Here is an 18,411-nt window from a genome sequence, read left to right as displayed (position 1 = left end):
GTGAAATTCATTTTTACAAGCCACCGAATGAGGGGGGGATACACTGTGTCTTGTACCACCAAGGCAACAACCAAGCGAGGTTGCCAACAGCAAAAGCATTTCCCGGAATACCCAAAGTTCCACAGTTTTCGCCAGCCCAACCTTTCCCTTTTTGTTATGATCTCCGTGTCCACCTACCACGTCTTTCAAACCAGATTATAGTCTTTCGAGGCCGAAATAGGGAACAATGACATATACAGGTCGGACCGGCCGTTACGTGGGGTATATTACATGACGAACAGAAGATTGGTGTCTTTCGTGCCGCGTTAGCATGGGTGTTTCATACGTGCGTGATATTGCATACTCAGAGGGTGACTGCAAGACAGCTGCGGCTTTTGCGTGTAGCGAGTGGCAAGTTCGTCGCGAATGCTATTGAGAAGCTGTACGTAGCTCTGTTGGGGATTCTTCTTGAGAGCTGTGATGAAGGCCCAAGACATGGCGCCAGTGGCTTGAGCAGCAATCGTTGCATCGGCCCTAGGTTACAGATTAGTGATCGCGTCCTGCAGGTGCACAGGGAAAAGAGACAAGATTGGTTCCCTGCCACACTTGCGGCTTAAGGTACAGGAAACGACCCAACTGACTCGTCGCCCTAGATACAATGCTGCACCGCAAATACGGTTGCGCCTTGCTCTAGAGCGTGGGTGATATCGCTGGCCTGCTACACTGGTCCCATACATATGGACAAACAGCCACCTCAAGTTCCTCGCTTTGTATAATTCGCTTGTTGCCTTCTCGCCCGGAGAAACATGAATTCAAACATAGGAGCCAACCCCAGCAAGATTATGATGACGAGGTGGCTCAGATTACAGAAAGAAAAAGAAAAGCAAGGGTATCATAAGATGAAATAGAAAAGGGGGCCATACGAGGTCTGGTCGTCTTTGCTTCCCGAGAACATGACGACATCTGCTGGAGATGTCTTCGTAGCCATTGCGCGATTGTGGGCATCCTCTCCGGTGGTGGCCTTCTTGAAAAAGCCCATAATGTTGCTTGCAACGCCACCAAGGTCGCCTTGGCTGTATGATGAAATAACACCAAGAAGTCCTTGGCCGGCTTCCTTGGCCAAGTTGGGCTCCTTGAGGATACCCTGGGTTGAGTAAATGTACGGCAAGTCGAGGGCAGTACCGGAGTGACACGAATCGAAAATAGCTGTGAGCCTCACACCAGCTTGTAGCGGCTGCACCATGATCCTGTGCATCTCATCGTCCGTGATGTGACCGGTCTGGCGGAAGTCCACGGGGTAAATGACCTCATCATACCCGTCGTCCTCATCACCGTCGAGATCTTTGGTTTGACCGCCGTGGCCTGTGCGCGTCAGTATTTTAGACAGCATTCGTGCCGTATCCCCGCATACCTGAATAGTGGAAGAAAAGAGAGTCATTCGGCCTCGCGTCCTTCACCAGCCAGTGCATAGCTCTGAGCAGGTTTTGTTTCGTCGGCTGGCTCATAGGGTTCTGCTGATCGTCTGTCAGGAGGACCATGTCCTCTCGCTTGTATCCGAATCGTTCCACAAGATAAGCTGACATGTTCTTCACGTCATTGATGCATCCACGCAGCTGGCCACGTTGACCAAAATAATTGATACCAATCAGAAGGGCCTTTCTCCGACCAGTGCAATTGGAATATTGGAAATTGTAGCCATTAGGAGCACCATGACCGAATCCCTGTGGTTGACTCGGCGGCGGCGGCGGAGCATTGTGATTCCCATGCATGTACGCATTCGAGTTCACTGTCGGCATCCCTGTGGAAAATGAGCACATCGGCTCGTAACGAGACGAAAGCTCTTTCAGAGCTCTGCGTGACTTACCAGGGCGATTGTTGTAATTGGGCTGAGGCGGGTAGCCGCCATATTGCTGAGGAGGAGGAGGCTGAGCGGCATATCAGTTGAGGAAGCAGGAGACTGAGAAGAGTTTTAAATCGTACTTGGTTATATCCGTATGGTTGAGGAGAAGGCTGTTGGTAGCCGTACGCCGACCCTTGGGGAGGGTATCCATTGTAGCCTTGTTGGGGCGGGCTTTGCGACAAGATGTCAGCGTGGACGCGTGTGCAGGGAGATTTCTTGAGCCATACGGGTAGTAACCGCCCGGAGGCGCATATTGCTGTTGAGGAGGTGGACCACCTTGATATCCTCCGTAGTGACCCGGATACCCAGACATCCTGGAGATATGGTCCTTGGATTAGGTAGGTTTGGATCGGACGGCCCGCCCGGTAGGCGTCTAAAGAACGAAAGCTCGACGAAGTGTTCTGGACGAGGATCTGCACAGAGCAAACCGGACCGGGGAATTGAAGTATCTTATAGAAAGTGCGACGATTTCGATCGAGAGACGGCGAGGGGGGGAGCGAGGAAGTTGGAGGAGGACAAGGTAGGTCGTGCGGGAGGCAGATGCGCGTGCTTGGGTCTCGGGACTAGTCGAGTGACAACGGAACCAATGTCAGCGGTTGGTGAGCGCGAAAACGGTTCGAGCTATGGCGACGGGAGTATTCTCTGATAGCGCCAGCAAGGGCACTAGCTGACAAGCCTACCTTAAAGCGGGAGATGGGTCATGCAGCAAGGGTGGATTGGATGGTAGGCGGTATTGCTAGCTGGGTTTGCTTCGGCTGGCGGTTGAGGGAGTCGGCTTGCGAGAGGGACGGATCGGGATGGAGGACGTATTCGGTCGAGGTAGGCGCCTGTTGATGCAAAGACTGGTGGTATTCCAGCAGCTGAGGCGGGGAGGGAGACGAGCTGGGGGATTATCGAATGGCAACAGAGAAGACGACGCACGCAGAGTATTAGCTTGCACAGTGGTGTGTGGAAGAAAAGACGCGGACGAGGAGGTTAGCGAGGGCGCAGGACAGGATTCGGTTTGGTGGACAGTGATGATGTGTGAAAGAATGTGGAATGTAGAGTGAGGAGGAATGTGAGGAATGTGCAACCCGACGTGATGGAGGTCGGAAGGAAGTAGAGAGACCCGACGTCGAGAGGTCAAGGCAAGCCGCCGAAGGCACAGGCACGGGCAGAAGAAGCAGACACAGACACAGGCACAGGCACAAGCACAAGCAAGTACAGGCACAGACGCTGGCGTGCCGGTGAGGTGGTGCTGGTGGTGGAGGAAGAGGAGGGGTCTTTTTCCAAAGCTGGCGCGGTAGGTATCCATGGATGGATGGTATTCGAGCTACCTAGGTAAGGTTGTATTAATTGTTTGGCGGGGGGCGCTGACGCGCGGGAAACAAAGTGTACGACGACCGAAGATAGGCCAGGCCAGGGCAGCAAGGTGGGGGACCCAAGGCAACACCAAGCAGATGGCTGCCCACGGATCTTCACCTCATGTCTGCACGAATAGGTACCTTATGGCATAGGTAGACCGTAAGGTACCGTAGGGTATGGTACCTTAGGTAAGGTAAGGTAGATGGCAAGCAAGGTGGGATGAAAACTGGCACCGGTAGGTACACAATGACGAACCACTAACAAGTCTACGTAATGCTGGGGCAATTGTCGCAGGCGCCGAGGAAGCGGACGGCATGTGCCTACCGACGAAGCTGTCAAGGCAGTCACGATTGGATTTGGACGGAAGGAACGGCTCAAAGCCCAAGAGCGTCTGCTAGCGGAGGTGGGTCCGAGTACCTAAGCACCTATTATGTAAGGTAAGGTAGGTAGGTGTACCTGCTTGTTGTTTCCTCAACTTCCATTCAGTGTTGCACCGCACTCTCGCGGGCACGACGATGCCTAACGTAAGGTACCTTGAGGTCGCAGTCGACTTTTCTCCAAAAGAGAAGAAAAAGGTTGTACGTACTGCATAGTACAGGTCATGATCCGTGAGGTAGAGACCGGCAGTAAGTGGTAAGGCACACCCAAGTCGACACGTCGACTATCCGTACGGATGCGCATTGGCCGTACCAAGACCTTTTCCCATCCCGGCGAGAGCCGAGAGAAAGGCGGGTTCCACAGGCGCTAGCCCTCTTTAGGCCGGTCCGCAAACCAAAATCAAAGCTGCCACCTGCTGCACCGCGCTGCGTTGTTGGTCGTGCAACCGTTGCGACAAACCCACGACCTCTGCTCCAGTGAGTGCCGCATCCCGTCTTCTGCTGGGCCGCCACGCCTGCGTCTGCGGTATGATATATGTATGATATGGTACAGCATGACATGGCATGGCGCGGCGTGGCGTAAGGTTCCACCGAGCCCGAATGGAATTCATATCCCAGCCCACCGGGACGCCGCCTTTCCCTCCCGCATCTTGAGACCCTTGAAGTTGTTCCATCGCCTGCTACAACAAACCGTCCCGTCCAGTCTCATTTGTTATCTGCTCAGGCGCGCTTGTGTCTCGAGCCCAGTTTCCTAAGGTAAGGAAGGTACCTTAAGGTAGCCTGAGCCCAAGTCTTGGCCCCGGTTCTCCACCTGGGGCTGCTGAACCCTTTCCCCGGTCCAGCTGAGAATTCAAAGCAGATGCGGAAGAGTCTGCGCCCATCAATCGTGGCTGATGAACAACCACAACCACTTCGAGTAAAGACGGGGCCGCCTCATGAGAAATTAGCCGCTGTCAACCCGCGCTTCTTCCATCATCTCTGCCCTTGACGGCCTGAACATTCGGCCTGCTGAGGGCACCTTCAAGCTGGACGCCTACTACCCAGGTGTCAGTCGACGGCCGCATTGCTTCCTGCCATGACAAACATGCCTTGGTCACCAGCCTTGCTGGCCCACCAAACTAGACATCAAATCCTTGTCAGCAATCCACAGAAAAACATCGCGTCGCCAACTTCTTCGCGGAGAGTCCGTAGTCTAGAAACCATGCGCCGAGCTGCCAGCGTTGCATGCGTACGGATACATCACTTGGTCTTATTGCTGTCTCGATCAAACCATTAGGCCCCCCTCCAAACTGTCAAGGCAATCAATCTATCGAAATGCCACAGGCCACCCACGTTCATGTCGTTAGGACCGTTTATTTTTATTTTTATTTCTTCCCGTCGGCCCTACAGCCTCTGCGCTAGGCGCTGCAAGAGATCCGATGCTGTGGTCGATAGGCTTGAGGTACGCAGTCTTTTTTCCCCGATCCCGAAGCGGTATGGCCACGGGATTGCCGATCATTGTGGCGTACCTGACTGCTTGGGGGCGGGAGGCATCTGGCTAATGGCTGCAATTGCCAATCCCTTTCCATCAACCCCTGGCCCAGCCCAGGGGACTCCTCTGCTTCGTCGCTGGGGTCGTTGGGGTCCAAGATGCTGCGGTACGCCATGCTATCCACCGGCGCTCAAGGTTCCAATTATCCCGTCCGAGACAACGCATACAGATCTCAGGTGGACCGCCCATGCATGTTTCTACGCTGGCCTTGGCCGCGACGACGGTGTCCAGCATCTGCAAAGCAATGAGGAGCAAGCCGCTCGCGAAGAATGAATGTTGCTTGATTGCACGCGAGACGTTAAGGGTTAGTTCTCGGCTTGAAGACCTCTGGCAAGGCAACGCGGAGACAGGACACGCGATTTTGCCTCCGAACAGCTGGAGCAGCTCGGGCCGCCGTTGTCGTCATAGTCTGAATATTCATTTGATTGGATATGAAGTTCTCGGTTTACGAGAAGAGCTAGAGACCATCCCTTTAAGCCCGAGAAGGTGTAAATTAGCGTCTTTTTTCTTGCAGCGACGATCAGAAGCAATTAGGCTAATTAGAGCACTGTATTCCTTCATAATAAGTAGTTATATAATTAACAGATTTATCATATAAATTGAAAAGACCTCGTTTTTAGCATTTTTAGCTGTATTAATAAGCTATAGAGTGCTACTTAGCTTAATAGTTACCCTCTTTATAGAGCGATATATTATACTATTAGTAGCTAAAAGTTAACTATTTAACTTACTATTAAATATTTAGATTAATTAGCGCTAAAGAGCCTTAAAGTATTATTTTACTAATATATATAGTATAATATTATTACTTAAGCCTCTTTATTAAATTATACGTTTTTAAGTATATATTAATAGCTTTAGGGGCCGCTGGCCTTGTATTGTGGAATTTGACTGGTATTGACTGCGAAAGCTAGACTGGTCCCCTCGCCCTCTGCTAACGACCTTCGGATCACGTGACTGTAGGTAGTTCAGACTTAGACATCTTCTTCGCCTCCACGCCCCTCCGACTTCGACCATTACAACGAGCCAAGTCAACCGTCTTCCTCCAGCCGCCTCCATCTCCGTCAGTCTCCTCCATCTCTCAAGGCTCCTCCGAGCCGCACCCGCCCTTCACGCCATATTCGATCCGCGCCCGTCTTCCGTCAAAGTCTCCTCCGCCGTTCGGACGTCTGCGCCGTGAGCTCCGCCAGGCGCGGGGGCCCCGAGGCCTCCGTGCCGTCGCGCCGTTCAGACAACGTCTTCCGCCCTGCCGCGCAGTCTCAACGTAGGAAGAACCCTGCTGCCGTCAGCCATACTCTCGCCATTAGATTCGCCCTTCCCGACTTACCGAGAAGCCCTCAGGCCGCCTTAGCCATCTTAAGGAAGTCCGTGAGGTAGTCACACGCGCCGGAATTGCCATCAGTAACCTCAACCATCTCCATATCGACCTCAAGGCTATATAACTCCATTATATCATCCTCGTCAGCCGTCTCAAGCAGTCTTCTTGTCGGCATAGGGAAGGTCGCTATACCTAGAGCCCTTGATTTTGTTAACTCTAGTCTCGCAGATCAAGTCGTCCAGCGCAGCCTTGCTCAGCCTACGCGCAGGTATAATAAGGGGGAAGGACATCGTGGTCGTCGCGCGTATAGGAGGATGTGAGGAACAGGCTCGAGGCCTCGTTCGAAGCAGCGGTTGAGTTCTTATGCTATAGCTACGAGAACCCTTTTAGCTACGAGTTACACCATTGAGTTTGCGCCCTCGAGTGTAGGTTCAAGCCATCGCCAGGCTCCAGCCGTATTAGCTGCAAGTGCTGTCAGCGTTCCGCGTTACGGACGACGCCTTCGCGACGTCGCGAACGACGTTCTCGCGAACGAGAGCGTCGCGAACAACGCGCTCGCGAACGATAGCGTCGCGAACGACGCTCTCGCTAGTACGTTTTGCCGCTCCGCCACCTGCTCGCCTACCCTCTTCTGTACAGCCGGGGATAAGTTAAGCCGAGCGTCAACGACCAGTTATACTAAGATTTGTTTATTTGCTTTATTGAGATCAGGTATAGGTTAAAGTGCTACTATTAGGTTTCAGTACTATGAAAAAAAGTATAGAGTGAACTGCGATACCTACTTATACAGGTTAACCAGACTGCTAACATTAATAGCTTTAGTAATAATACTACTTATATATTAGACTTTTAAAGCTTTCTTATATATATAAGAAGTAAAGCTATAGGATATAAATAGAGACTTATATAGTATTTTAATCTACTTATTTTTAGTTTTAGATTTTACTTAACGCTCTATAGTAAAGTGATCTTATTAGTAGATAAAAATATTACTTATAATAATATTAATCTTAAAGCTATAGATTAAGGCTTAGTAGCTATTATAATAGCTATAGTAGCTTTATATATAAAGTTTATATAGTTAGTTATTTATATTAACTTTACCTTTCTTTTTATTATAGAGTATTATAAATAGAGAGTATAGAAGGTCTCTTTTAGTATAATATTTAATAGTCTATTTCTTATACTTATTTAGGATTATTTATTAAGTTAACTAAATATCTTATAAAACTTAGGTTAGCTGAGAATTTAGCTATAAAGTTACTTAACTTATTACTACTTTAAATAATATTTAAGCTATTTTAGAGTATATAGCTAACTACTTAGGAAGGTAATAATAGTAAAGTATATAGAGTTTATTACTACTAAAGTATATTAATATAAAAAGAGTATAAGAGAGGTCTTTTTAGCTAAACTAGTTAATAAGAGAGTTTTCTATAATAGTAATATAAAGAGTACTTTATAGTAAGTAGTTAGTAATCTCTTTAGCTTTTTTAGTATTAATAAGTAGTTTATAGATATTAAAGTTCTAATAGTAAGTACTTATAAATTATAATAGCTATATAGAGATTGCTTTATAAGGTATATAGTAGTTAAAAGCTTATAAATAAGTTATTAAGTATAAAGTAGTAAGATCTATAGCTATATAGTAGTAAGTAAGTAACTAGCTTACATACTATATTTTAAGTATTATTAAGGGCTATTTACTTTAATTAGAAGAAGCTTTATAAGCTTTAAGTATAAGTATATTAAAGCTATAAAGTTAGGAAACCTTAGTTAGAAATCCCCTAAATTTTATAGCTAGTAGGGATAAATTTAGACTTAACTATAGTTATATTACTAAAGTAGCCTATATATCTAACTATACTTTTATCTATAATAACTATTAATAAAGGTTTAAAGAGGAACTATAAAACTTATTAGATATAAGCGTCCTAAAGCTTAATATATATATATATATATATATATCTTTAAAAAAGAGGAGTTAAAGTTATTAGGATCTTAGTAATAAAAATATTAAAAAAGTACTTCAAAGTAGTCTTTTATAATCTACTAAGTAAATAAGTAATAAGAGTTAAAGTAGCTTATTAACTAATAAGTACTAATATTAAAGAGGGGGTTAATATATATATATAGTAATATCCTAAAAAAGAAGTAGATCTTATTAATAGATATAAGCTTAAATTATACCTGCTATTTTATTAGTATTACTAAGTATAGATTTATCTATATTACTTATTATATAATAAGTAAAAGTAGAAAAAAAAGCTATAAGAAAGTAAATAGTATATATAGTAAGTTAGTAAAGTTATAGTTAAAGTAGTAGAGTTAGAAAAGCTTAAAATTAGCGCTTTTTTTTAAGTAGTAAGGCTATTTTTAGGCGTTAAATACTTAAGTTATTAGTCTCTTAAGCTAAAGTTTTATTAGAAGTTCTTAGTATATCTACATATATAAAATTCAGTTAATTCTACTTATAGACAAACTAAAATCATAATATCATTACTACTAGTTAATATATTATACTTATTTATAAATAGTGAGGATATTATAATCATTTATGTTGTTATTTTAAAGCCTAATTAGGTAAGATCGGTAGGTAGGTCCCCACTTCAAAAAAGGGCGCTAATTTACACCTTCTCGGGCTTAAAGGGATGCAGTCCACAACACACGCCAGACCGCCGCCAATGTCCGTTGAACCTGCTCGGCGTCTTGACCCAAAGCATTACCAGCCTCCCGGGACTCTGGCCGTGCGAGCTAACGTGGTTGTGCAATCAAACCATCGTGTCTCCAACCCGCATCGCCCTACGTCCAGAGAATGCTGCCCTGGCGCCTCCAAGCCTCGTGGCATTGGGCTGTCACCGTCACACATTCTGTGGCATCCAACGACATGATCGAACAGCTACTTGCGAGCTGTTGTGCCAGCCTATGACGGGTCGCGCGTCGTATCGTCAAGCCACCTAGACCCTCGCCCGCCTACTCGGGAACCTTGCATCCTCCCGCTTTTCGTCCGCCTGCGAGCCAGTGTCGCTTGTCGCACTCTCGCAGAGGTGGCTTGGAACACCTCTCTTTCCGCTCCTCAAGCCTGCCCGCCGTCGAGCGTTGTCTTCGAGGTGTCGACGTCAGCTCTTAGACATCGAGTAACGAGACATGTTCGGGGAAGGCTTGGCAAGCGTCGGCCAATTTCCATCTACGGCTGTCTTGCCCAGTTGCTCTGAAGTTCGGTATCACTTCCAGGGTGAGAGGCTCTGCCGAAACGATCTCAGCCTCCCAGCCACTGCGAGGCATTGTGTGCCTTCAGCCAGCTTCATCGCATGGTGCACAGCATCTTCTGAACGACGTGGTGTTCATGAGAGCCACGCACCGATTCCACAACAGCAACTCATTGCAGCCCTGGAACTCGCACGTATATTACACATTTTTTGATCATGCAGAAGGAATAATGTCGGCCAGCTCGAATCATCATTGTCGATCAACGCCAATTCCATGGCGTTGGATCAGACATTCTGAAAGTTCTCGAACCCGTTCAATATAGCCCGGGAACATTTTTGTCTTACCAGAACCGACATTCGGCTTCTTGCGGAGTGGCCTGGACACAAGTGCATTATCGGGCTTTGTCGCACTTTGTCGCACTCCGTGACCATCGACGCAACTAACGCGCAGCAGTAATTCTCCTTGAACTACCAAGTGAACGACCTGCGGACCGCATCGCTATCTCGCAGGTTGCAGATGCATCGTAGATCAATATGCGCGCCTAGACGGGCTTTGGCCGAAGCTTGGAAAGTCCAAATGGATGGCGATCGATGTGTGCGTTTTCCGGTCACGACGAAGTATTACATACTTCACAATACGTGCTGGAACCTGGTCCAAACAAGTTATTCTACGCGTAACTCGATTGTATCTCGAGGGAACCCTTGGCCAAAACAGAAACTCAAACTCTACTTGTGATGGTTGCAACACGCTTCTCGCATCCTTGTACGAACGTACATACACACACGCGCAACACACACGCCGTACACACCGAAGCTGGCTCTCGCAAAGTATGCTCATGAGCGTCCACTTTTTTTCAGTGGCTGCATGGACTTTATCAAGGCGAGGTGAGCCAAGCCAATGGTTTGTTGGCGGCGTTCTTGACGAGATCCGACGATGCTAGAGACACGTTTCAACAAGGACCACGAGTGAACGAGGTCGATATCGAAGGGCGGACCTATACATTGCGAAATCTGACCTTAACGTCTGATATGACCAAAATATACACTGGGTTGACCCTTCATGACAACCGGTGACTGTCGGCTCTGTGGTCCAGCCTTAGCCTTAGTCCTCTTTCCTCTTTTCGCACCAACAACCGCTTCATATACATGCTCAAATATTGGAGGCATCATAGCCGCCTTTGATACCTAGTTTATGGCACACCAATGAAAGGTCACGAGGATCATAAACGCGACCATTCATGTTTTCCGTTACAACTCATCTAGTGGATGACGGCTGTGTATGGCGTCTACACCGCCCGACAAAAGAAGCCTCTGCCCAAACGCTGCCTGCACATAATGATACTAAAGTGCTTATGCATCGACCATCTTGACATCTTCCTCAGCGTTATCCTCTGGCTTTCTCATTAGCCAGTTCATCAGAGACCAGACAAGCCGCATGGCATTGAGACGTTCCTCGAGCACGAAAAAGTCGAACCAAGGGGTGCGGTGCACTTCAACCTGGCCCCAGCTGCGGTGCACATCGTTCTCGTCAGCGCCCTCGAGGATCTCGAGCAGCCGCTCGGGGACGCGAACTCGCAAGAAGCTGACGTGGTGGAACAGAGAGCTGATGACGAAGATATCATCGTAGCCAGTGCCCTGGACCTTGCCAATGGCTTCGTAGCGCGTTTTCTTATCCCAGCTAGCCGACGGTGGCCTGACCATGCGGTAGTTATCGTAAATCGACATGTTCTTGCGCGGACGCTTGGATGCGGGAGGCTGGCCGGATTCCGAGTTGACATTGTCCTTATCTCCCTGGATGGCGTCCCGCTCGACCTCACGACCGATGGGGCCGCCTTCACCACCGCCCCAACGAGATTTTGACGTCCACCATTGGCCTTCGCCAAACCGCTTCTCCGTCTTGCCTTCACGAGCACGGTGCTGAGCGGTGACCAGCGCGGCAACAAGCTCGCGGGCTAAGTCGATGGTCTGGTCGTTGTCGTTCTCAAAAGACGTGGTCGCGCGGGCAGAGACGGCTGCGAGTGGCCCCTCAATGATGCCTTGACGGGCGGCATCACGCGTCCGCGGAGTGCGGAAGATGAAAGTGCAACCGGATGCGAAGTAGGACACTCTGGGCGCCGGCAGGGACTCAGCCTGGCGTTTGTCGGACGCCGGCAAAGCGGCCGTGATATGCAGACGGGGTTCGGTCCGGGGAGCCGAGACGTTGCAACCGAAATCATAGGCAACGAGCTTGAGAAAGGCTGTGATGAGACTTTGGCGATACTCTCCTGGCATCGACGAGCCAGCTGAAGTGCGGATAACGCGGGGCAATTCGGGGGTTTGTGGATTGTCCCGCTGCGTCTTGTCTGCGTCGACAACATTGTTTGCGCCCGTCTCCTCGGGGGTCTTTAAAGGCTTAGACGTGTCATCCCAGTACGTCGTAAAGGCTTCGAGGCACCTAAAGAACTCGTACGAGTTGCCCAGGCGAGCTTGCTGCTGGCCCTTGGGTGCAGGAATACGCCTCACGGTTCGAAAAGCAACCTCGTTGTCATGGGATAGCTCGCGCTTGCGGTCAAGGTAAGTCTGACAGCCGGGAGACTGAACGCCGTTGTTCAAGACTTTGCGCGTCTCTGCGTTCTTCTCACGTGCCTCATCCGGGGTTAGCTTATCCCAAGCCTCAAAATCAGCAAGACACGCGGGGTCTGGGATGAGATCTGCGGGAGTGGCGTCCGGGATGAGATTTATGCCAAGGGCATCAAAAATGGCGGAAGTGACATCTCCCGGGCGGTAGACATTTTGCAAGACGGAGGTCAATGGCTTCGTCTTTCCCGAGGGTGCCGAAGGAGCGTGTAGCTGAGGCCGGCTGGTGGGCAAATTCAACGGGGTTGGAGGCGGGATGTCTTTCGGATCAACCTTGACAGCGGTTGGCAGGTTTGCTAATAAGCCTTGTTAAGACAAGAGATTCTGGAGTAGGAACATGACGGAAGCTTTAACCAGTGCGCAAGGTAGGTGAGGAGGATGATCGTGTGATTGGTCAATGGACCAGATAGGGTGGAGGAATGGGTTCCCGGGACTGTGGACAGGAGCTGGATGCAGCCGGCCGGACCAAGTGGCTCCGCGGACGGGCCGCCAGGGAGGCAGAGCCAAGCAATCGAAGCAGATCAGGCACGGAAGGCACAAGATTCCGGTGTGGTGATAGGCAACCCAGAGCAACAAGTCTGCCAGCTTGGCTTAAGGTTGAAGAGGTGAAGCACTGGTAGAGTGATCGAAGGCACCACGAAGGTAGGGATCAAACTAAAGGGGGTCAAAGAGGTAGGGTGGTAGTAGGTCGATTAGGGGTGTAGGCCACGAGGCTTTGCAATGTTGAAAGGACCATCGGAGAAGAGACGAAAAGAAGATGATGGAAGCGGGAGCGGGAGCGGGAGCGGGAGCGGAGCGGGCAAGATCAAGTGAGGTGAGGATGGCCAGGTGCGCAGTCGATGACGGTCAGGTGTGGCGGCTGGAGGTGTCGCTTGACAATGATATAAAACGTAGGTACAGTTGCTAGACAAATTGAATAGGTCGACTCACCCAAAGCGGGATACGTGCCAAACATGACGTCGCGAACGTCTCAGAATAGTTGTCCCGTGTGAGGATAACGAACGGCGGGCGCAGATAGAGTAGTTTGGGGAAAAGATGCACGGCTCCCCAGGCAGAGACAGTGTGGTCGGCGCTGGCAGCGGAGTGTGTGTGTGTGTGTGAGAGAGAGAGGGAGAGGGAGAGAGAGGGAGGAGAAAGCAAGCTCGAGCGGGGTTGAGATTGTGCTCGATGGGTGAGATGAGAGATGGACTGTTCGCTTCGCTTCACGTTCGGTTTGTGTGTTGAGTCTCGTCTCAGGCCAATCAACTGTGTTGTTGAAGACTGATGTCGGCTTCGGCCAGGGTGAAAAGGGGAACTAAAGATGAGTAAAGAGAAAATGAGAAAATGAGAATTAATCCAGTACAGTCGGGTACGGATAACGTGGGAGACGAGATGGGCCGGAGGAAGCCCAGCAGTTCAGTCCGGGACGGAAGTCTGCAGTTGGTACGACTAGCCGTCGTGTTGGGTTGGGTTGCGCTCTGTGCTGCGCACTACGCTACTATGTATGTCTGCGGACCCTGTCGTAAGGTATTGGATGTATGTATGGCCCTACCTAGGTAGGTGAGGTAGGTACGGATACTCTCTTGTCTTTGTCTAAACTCAGGTAGGCAAGCAGAGGTGGACGACGTGAGGAGGCTGCAGAACAGGACGCAGAAGCGAGCGCTTGGCGACCGGTGCTGTTCGCTGCCAACGTCGTGTTTGTGGTGCTAATCACCGCTGTCGGGCTGCTGTTGGACTCTTTCCGTCAAGGGCCCACCGTGTGATGCAGCGTTGCTGCACCTCTGTGGCTCTCTCCTCCCCGGGCGAGAGTTCCAACAGGTCCATTGCCCGTTGTTTGTTGGTTCTTTTCAGGGGTTGCGATACCCTTGGACGCCGGTGATTTCCTCACGAGCGAATGGCGCGACGGGACGGGAGGGACAAGTCCCTGCCCGCTGCTGCTGTCCTGTCACAATACCTATCCCTTTCCCTATCCCTATCCGTACATGGTACAGCTAACAAAACAAAGGCCTACTTGAGGCTGAGGTGTGTGGCTGGTGAGAACCAATGGTCGGACCTAGTTGCTTAGATAATCACCGGCCGGACAAACCCACGTGGGCCCACGCTTCGGTACTGGAAGCCGGCGGCCCCGTTGCATGGCTGATCCTAGCCGCCGCCGTCAAAGAAATTCAACTGTGCTGCCAACCCGGAGCGCGCGGGGACTTTCGGCGCCCCTCCCAGCTACCGAGTCCCGTCCCAAATGTCCGGTAGAGCTCTGGTGTTTCGGAACGGTGCTAGTCCTAGTGTCCAGGGCGGAGCGCCCACTTGGCACTCGTTCAACAGACTATGTGCCAAACATACCGACTCACAGGACGGGAAAACCAGCGCTTGATTGGTCCCTTGAACCTTGCCGATGTCTTTCTCCTCTCCTCTCAGTGCTTCCCCCACTCCGATTGCCTCTGATTGATGGTCGCTGCGAAAGGGTGGTGCACAAGCCCCCGAGGGTTCTACCACACAACTATATGTGTCTGTGGTGCCGGAAATTGATTATATGGCTTCACGGCTGTAAAAACAAAACACGGCAGGGCCCCGGTCTAGACTGAATTGTCCAGAGCAAACAAACTCACGTCCCGTCTTGTTTTTGCTCCTCCTTCTTCCAGACTAGGCACATCAGGCCGGGGTGGCATTAGCATGAATGCACACAAAGTCATGTCTAGTGTCCTCGGCTGACGGGACCCTTTAGCTATGCAATGCTAACCTTACTGAGCCCTTGCCACGGCCCTATCTGCGACTCATCTTCTACCCTCGAGCACTCCTGCACACAGACGCGGAGCACTGTTCAAGTACGCGTATGACGTTTCGGTTTTCTGCAGCCAAGATGAATGTTCCAGTTCTCGTGTTCTCTTCATTGACTGCTGGTCTTGATTGACTTTCTACCCCATAGCCAAGTTCGTCCTTTCTATCCTGCGTGCCGTCCGCCAACGATCCTGACGGTTGTCTCAGAGACATCTTGCTGGCCACACCTTCACCAGAGCCAATCGCGGCCATTCCACCACGAAGCCAGTGCGCCGTCAAACTGCGCAATGTTGCTCAACATTGTCATCGTCGGTCGTATGTCGTTCGGCCCTTACAAACAATCTGAAATGCAACGGTTCGGTCATGTATTTCCCGATGCCCTAGAATGTTTGTTCGCCAGGTTTCATACCGCAGGTTATGGTTGTCTCCATCGTTTGATGATCCGCGGATCTGGCATGGTAAATAGCACAAACATAAGCGGGCTTGACATTGTGCACCACTATTGTTTTGCAGTGTGATTGCTCGGCTAGAGTATGAGCCGGCCTACGGAGTATCCCTCGTAATCAGGTCAGTTTTGCATGTATCCCTCATCAAGCTGGTGCCCGTACTTGTTGATACAAGTCTTTTGCGGCCAGCATAAGCAGGGGACGACATCCGAATTGATCGGCGACACCGTAGGCACAGTTGTCTTCTCGCAAGCCTACCGTCTATAGAGCCTGACGTGATGACGAAGAGATGAATGTAAAACCATTGGGCGCGCGACTTGGTGGTGCTGATGGGATTCGGGCTGTGCACTGAGCATGTTTAGAAAGTTGTGCATTTTCGTGTCGATATTTGAGACGCGCCAACCAGACAGGACCAGGCTGCGATCCCGTTGCTTGTCCCCTAACGCACGGCGGATGCATCTGTGAAGGAAAAAGCTAAGCGAATGATAGGTCGCGAGGCCGTGGGGATGTCGGGGCACGTACTCAAGGGTCACCCGTGCAGAGGTCGGATGCATGTCAGTTGATCGACGTGGCCACCCCTAGGTGTTTGACGCAGTGGTGTAGAGTAGGGAAGGTTGGGTTGGGTTGGGGGGGGGGGGGGGGGGGGGGGGGGAGCTTTTAAACAACCGCGGGCATGCCTCCATATGGGCTCACGGGAATATTGCTTGGTGTAGAGACACTGTCTTGTGCGTGAATGGGAAGCGAATTATCCTGTGTGTGGAGGATGGTCTCACTGTGTAGAAGCCGGTTGCCAGTGGACCGACCATCTCAATTCTACACCCATCACAAGCCGTCAAGATGATTTGGCGCGTCCTGGGCAACCACTACGATGGATGACATGCCAAGCGATGGAGGGAGGGCACAACCGTCGAAAGTTTGAAAGGGGATAGCCGAACTCGCGCAAATGCCGAGAGAAGAGAACCACTCCTCACCATCGATCTTCCTGTTCTGGCGTTCATCCTCAGAATATCAGGTGAAGCAGGTTCGGCGGGCGTTGACCGAAAGCAGGATGGCATATGGCGAGGCAAATGTGAATCCGCATTTCACTCAAAGCGCATTGGCGATGGACACGCAGTAAATGGGGCCCGCCGCGACCGACTCGGCGGTGCTTCAAGGAGCGGGTTAATTGCGTGATGTTTCCTGTTTGATAGGTGCCGCCTCGCGGAAAGAGTGTGGGCAATTGTGTCATACGACCGAAATGGGAGCGAGTTGCAAATAGGTGTGTAGGAGAAAGCAGCAGCAGGCCTTCTCCGGATCTACAAGCGAGGGAGCGGATGGGCGACGGAGCACTGCAGGTATCCGTACGGCCCGCCCTTGTTTGAGAGAAAGAGGCGAGAAAGCGCAGACTGGGTGAGGTGATGCTATTTCCAGAGAGTGTGACGCTTGTCGAGGTGGATCTGGGAGCGAAGGGGCCAGCACTGCGACCGCGGCCAAGATGCGCTTTCCGGGGTGCTGTTCGGACATGGCCGGAGAAATATACCATGGTGCAAGCGATGGATACGGCAGACACCAACGAAGTCGAAGTTGAAGTGGATGGTGGAGGAGGAGGAGGAGGAGGAGGAGGAGGAGGGGAGGGGCGGAAGAATGCAACCTCGCGGCATGTCTTCAAGTGTGTCCTCCTTCTTCTTAAAATTTGCAGTGAAGCCAATACCGTAGGTATCCCATGGATATCATCCATGTTCAAACGGTTTCTTTTCATGTCCAAAATGAAGGTGAAGGGTATGTCGTCGTTTCCTCACAGTGACATTAGTGCCTACTGCCTACTGCGTGCATACCTAGAGGGCCCCGGGCCGGGCAGCGTGAGGCGTTGTGCTACCTTACTGCAGGGGGTTCAACTCCAAGATGGTTAGACTGTCACAGATGGCGAAGACTCTCAGTCCCAATCAGCCAGTTAGTAGAGCGGAGTAACGGCGGGGGGTCCCCAGTCTGGAACGCGACTTCCTGCTTTGGGGGCGGGTACAGATGCTTCAGGTGTGTTACAGACCAGGGGTAGTCGCCGTCTTTGGGCGCTTTGGCTGGGCAAGAGGCTCAACTGCCTGCCTTGCATCTGCCAGTCAACGGCCAGACCACACCCCCTTGTTCTGGGGGGGCCCCTCTCCATCTAGACCTCTTCCATGCTTTCTTGATGCGCTCTCGCGCCTTGTCGCTCGTCTTCTCTTCCCAAAGCAACCTCCTCAGACACGGCCGGCCTGGGACCCAGCCAATCCGCGCTGCACCAGAGATCCATCAAACATTGCTCAATCCTTCCTGGTTGCGACAGACACCATCAATGCCCGTGCCTTTCTGTCGCTGGTGCTGGCTAATGCTGCATCTGCATCTGCATGTGCATCTGCAACTGCATCCGCATCCGCATGCTACGAGTCGACGACTTGGTAGTCAGTCAGTCAGTCAGTCACTTACCTTGCCTAGGCACGATGCCTTTGGTCTGTACTACGGGCCTGACGGCGCGGCACTACGGCATTCAGTCGAGACACCTTGCGCAAAACACTTGCAGAAGCACCAGAATACCTCACCAAGTATCCGTAATGGCCTTGCAGATGCTGCTATTGCGCTGCACCACGCTGCCGCTGCCCCGGTCCCAATAACTTGCATGCCGTCCTCGGCGCTGCCTCTGTTCTTGTCTGCCTGTCTGTGACCGGGTCTGGGGTCTGTCACCTCGGTCGTCCTCGATTAAAGTAAGGAGAGGTACGCGAAGTAACGCTGTCGCTCGGCGCCTACCGTCCAATGCTCGTCCTTCCCCTCTGCCTCTCTCTCTTTCTCTCTCTCTCCTCTCTCTCTCGAACTGCACTCATCCATCCTCACCCCCGATCATGGATGTGGCCCATGCTGTTCCATGTAACACGCAAGTGCCTGCCTGCATGTAGCATAGAGGTGTCTGTTTGTGAGAGGCCCAGAAAGAAG

At 50.9% G+C, this 18,411-nt stretch overlaps 1 protein-coding gene across 1 annotated transcript; it reads right to left on the bottom strand.

The window, feature by feature from the left end:
* Positions 1–266: 266 nt before the first annotated feature.
* On the bottom strand, positions 267–2,192 carry casA-1 (Metacaspase-1; the record flags this gene model as incomplete). The annotated part of the gene is made up of 7 exons (XM_036638779.1): positions 267–292; positions 344–513; positions 903–1,341; positions 1,391–1,777; positions 1,844–1,904; positions 1,960–2,050; positions 2,107–2,192. The coding sequence occupies 7 exons, from the start codon at positions 2,190–2,192 to the stop codon at positions 267–269; spliced, it is 1,260 nt and encodes a 419-aa protein (XP_036495878.1).
* Between the last annotated feature and the right edge of the window lie 16,219 nt (positions 2,193–18,411).

This window comes from Colletotrichum siamense (assembly GCF_013390195.1).
Source record: "Colletotrichum siamense strain Cg363 chromosome Unknown KSG_Cg363_contig04, whole genome shotgun sequence".
NCBI classification, from domain to species: domain Eukaryota; kingdom Fungi; phylum Ascomycota; class Sordariomycetes; order Glomerellales; family Glomerellaceae; genus Colletotrichum; species Colletotrichum siamense.
The sequence above is the reverse complement of the archived record's forward strand: the minus strand, read 5'-3'. Positions and strand labels throughout refer to the sequence as shown.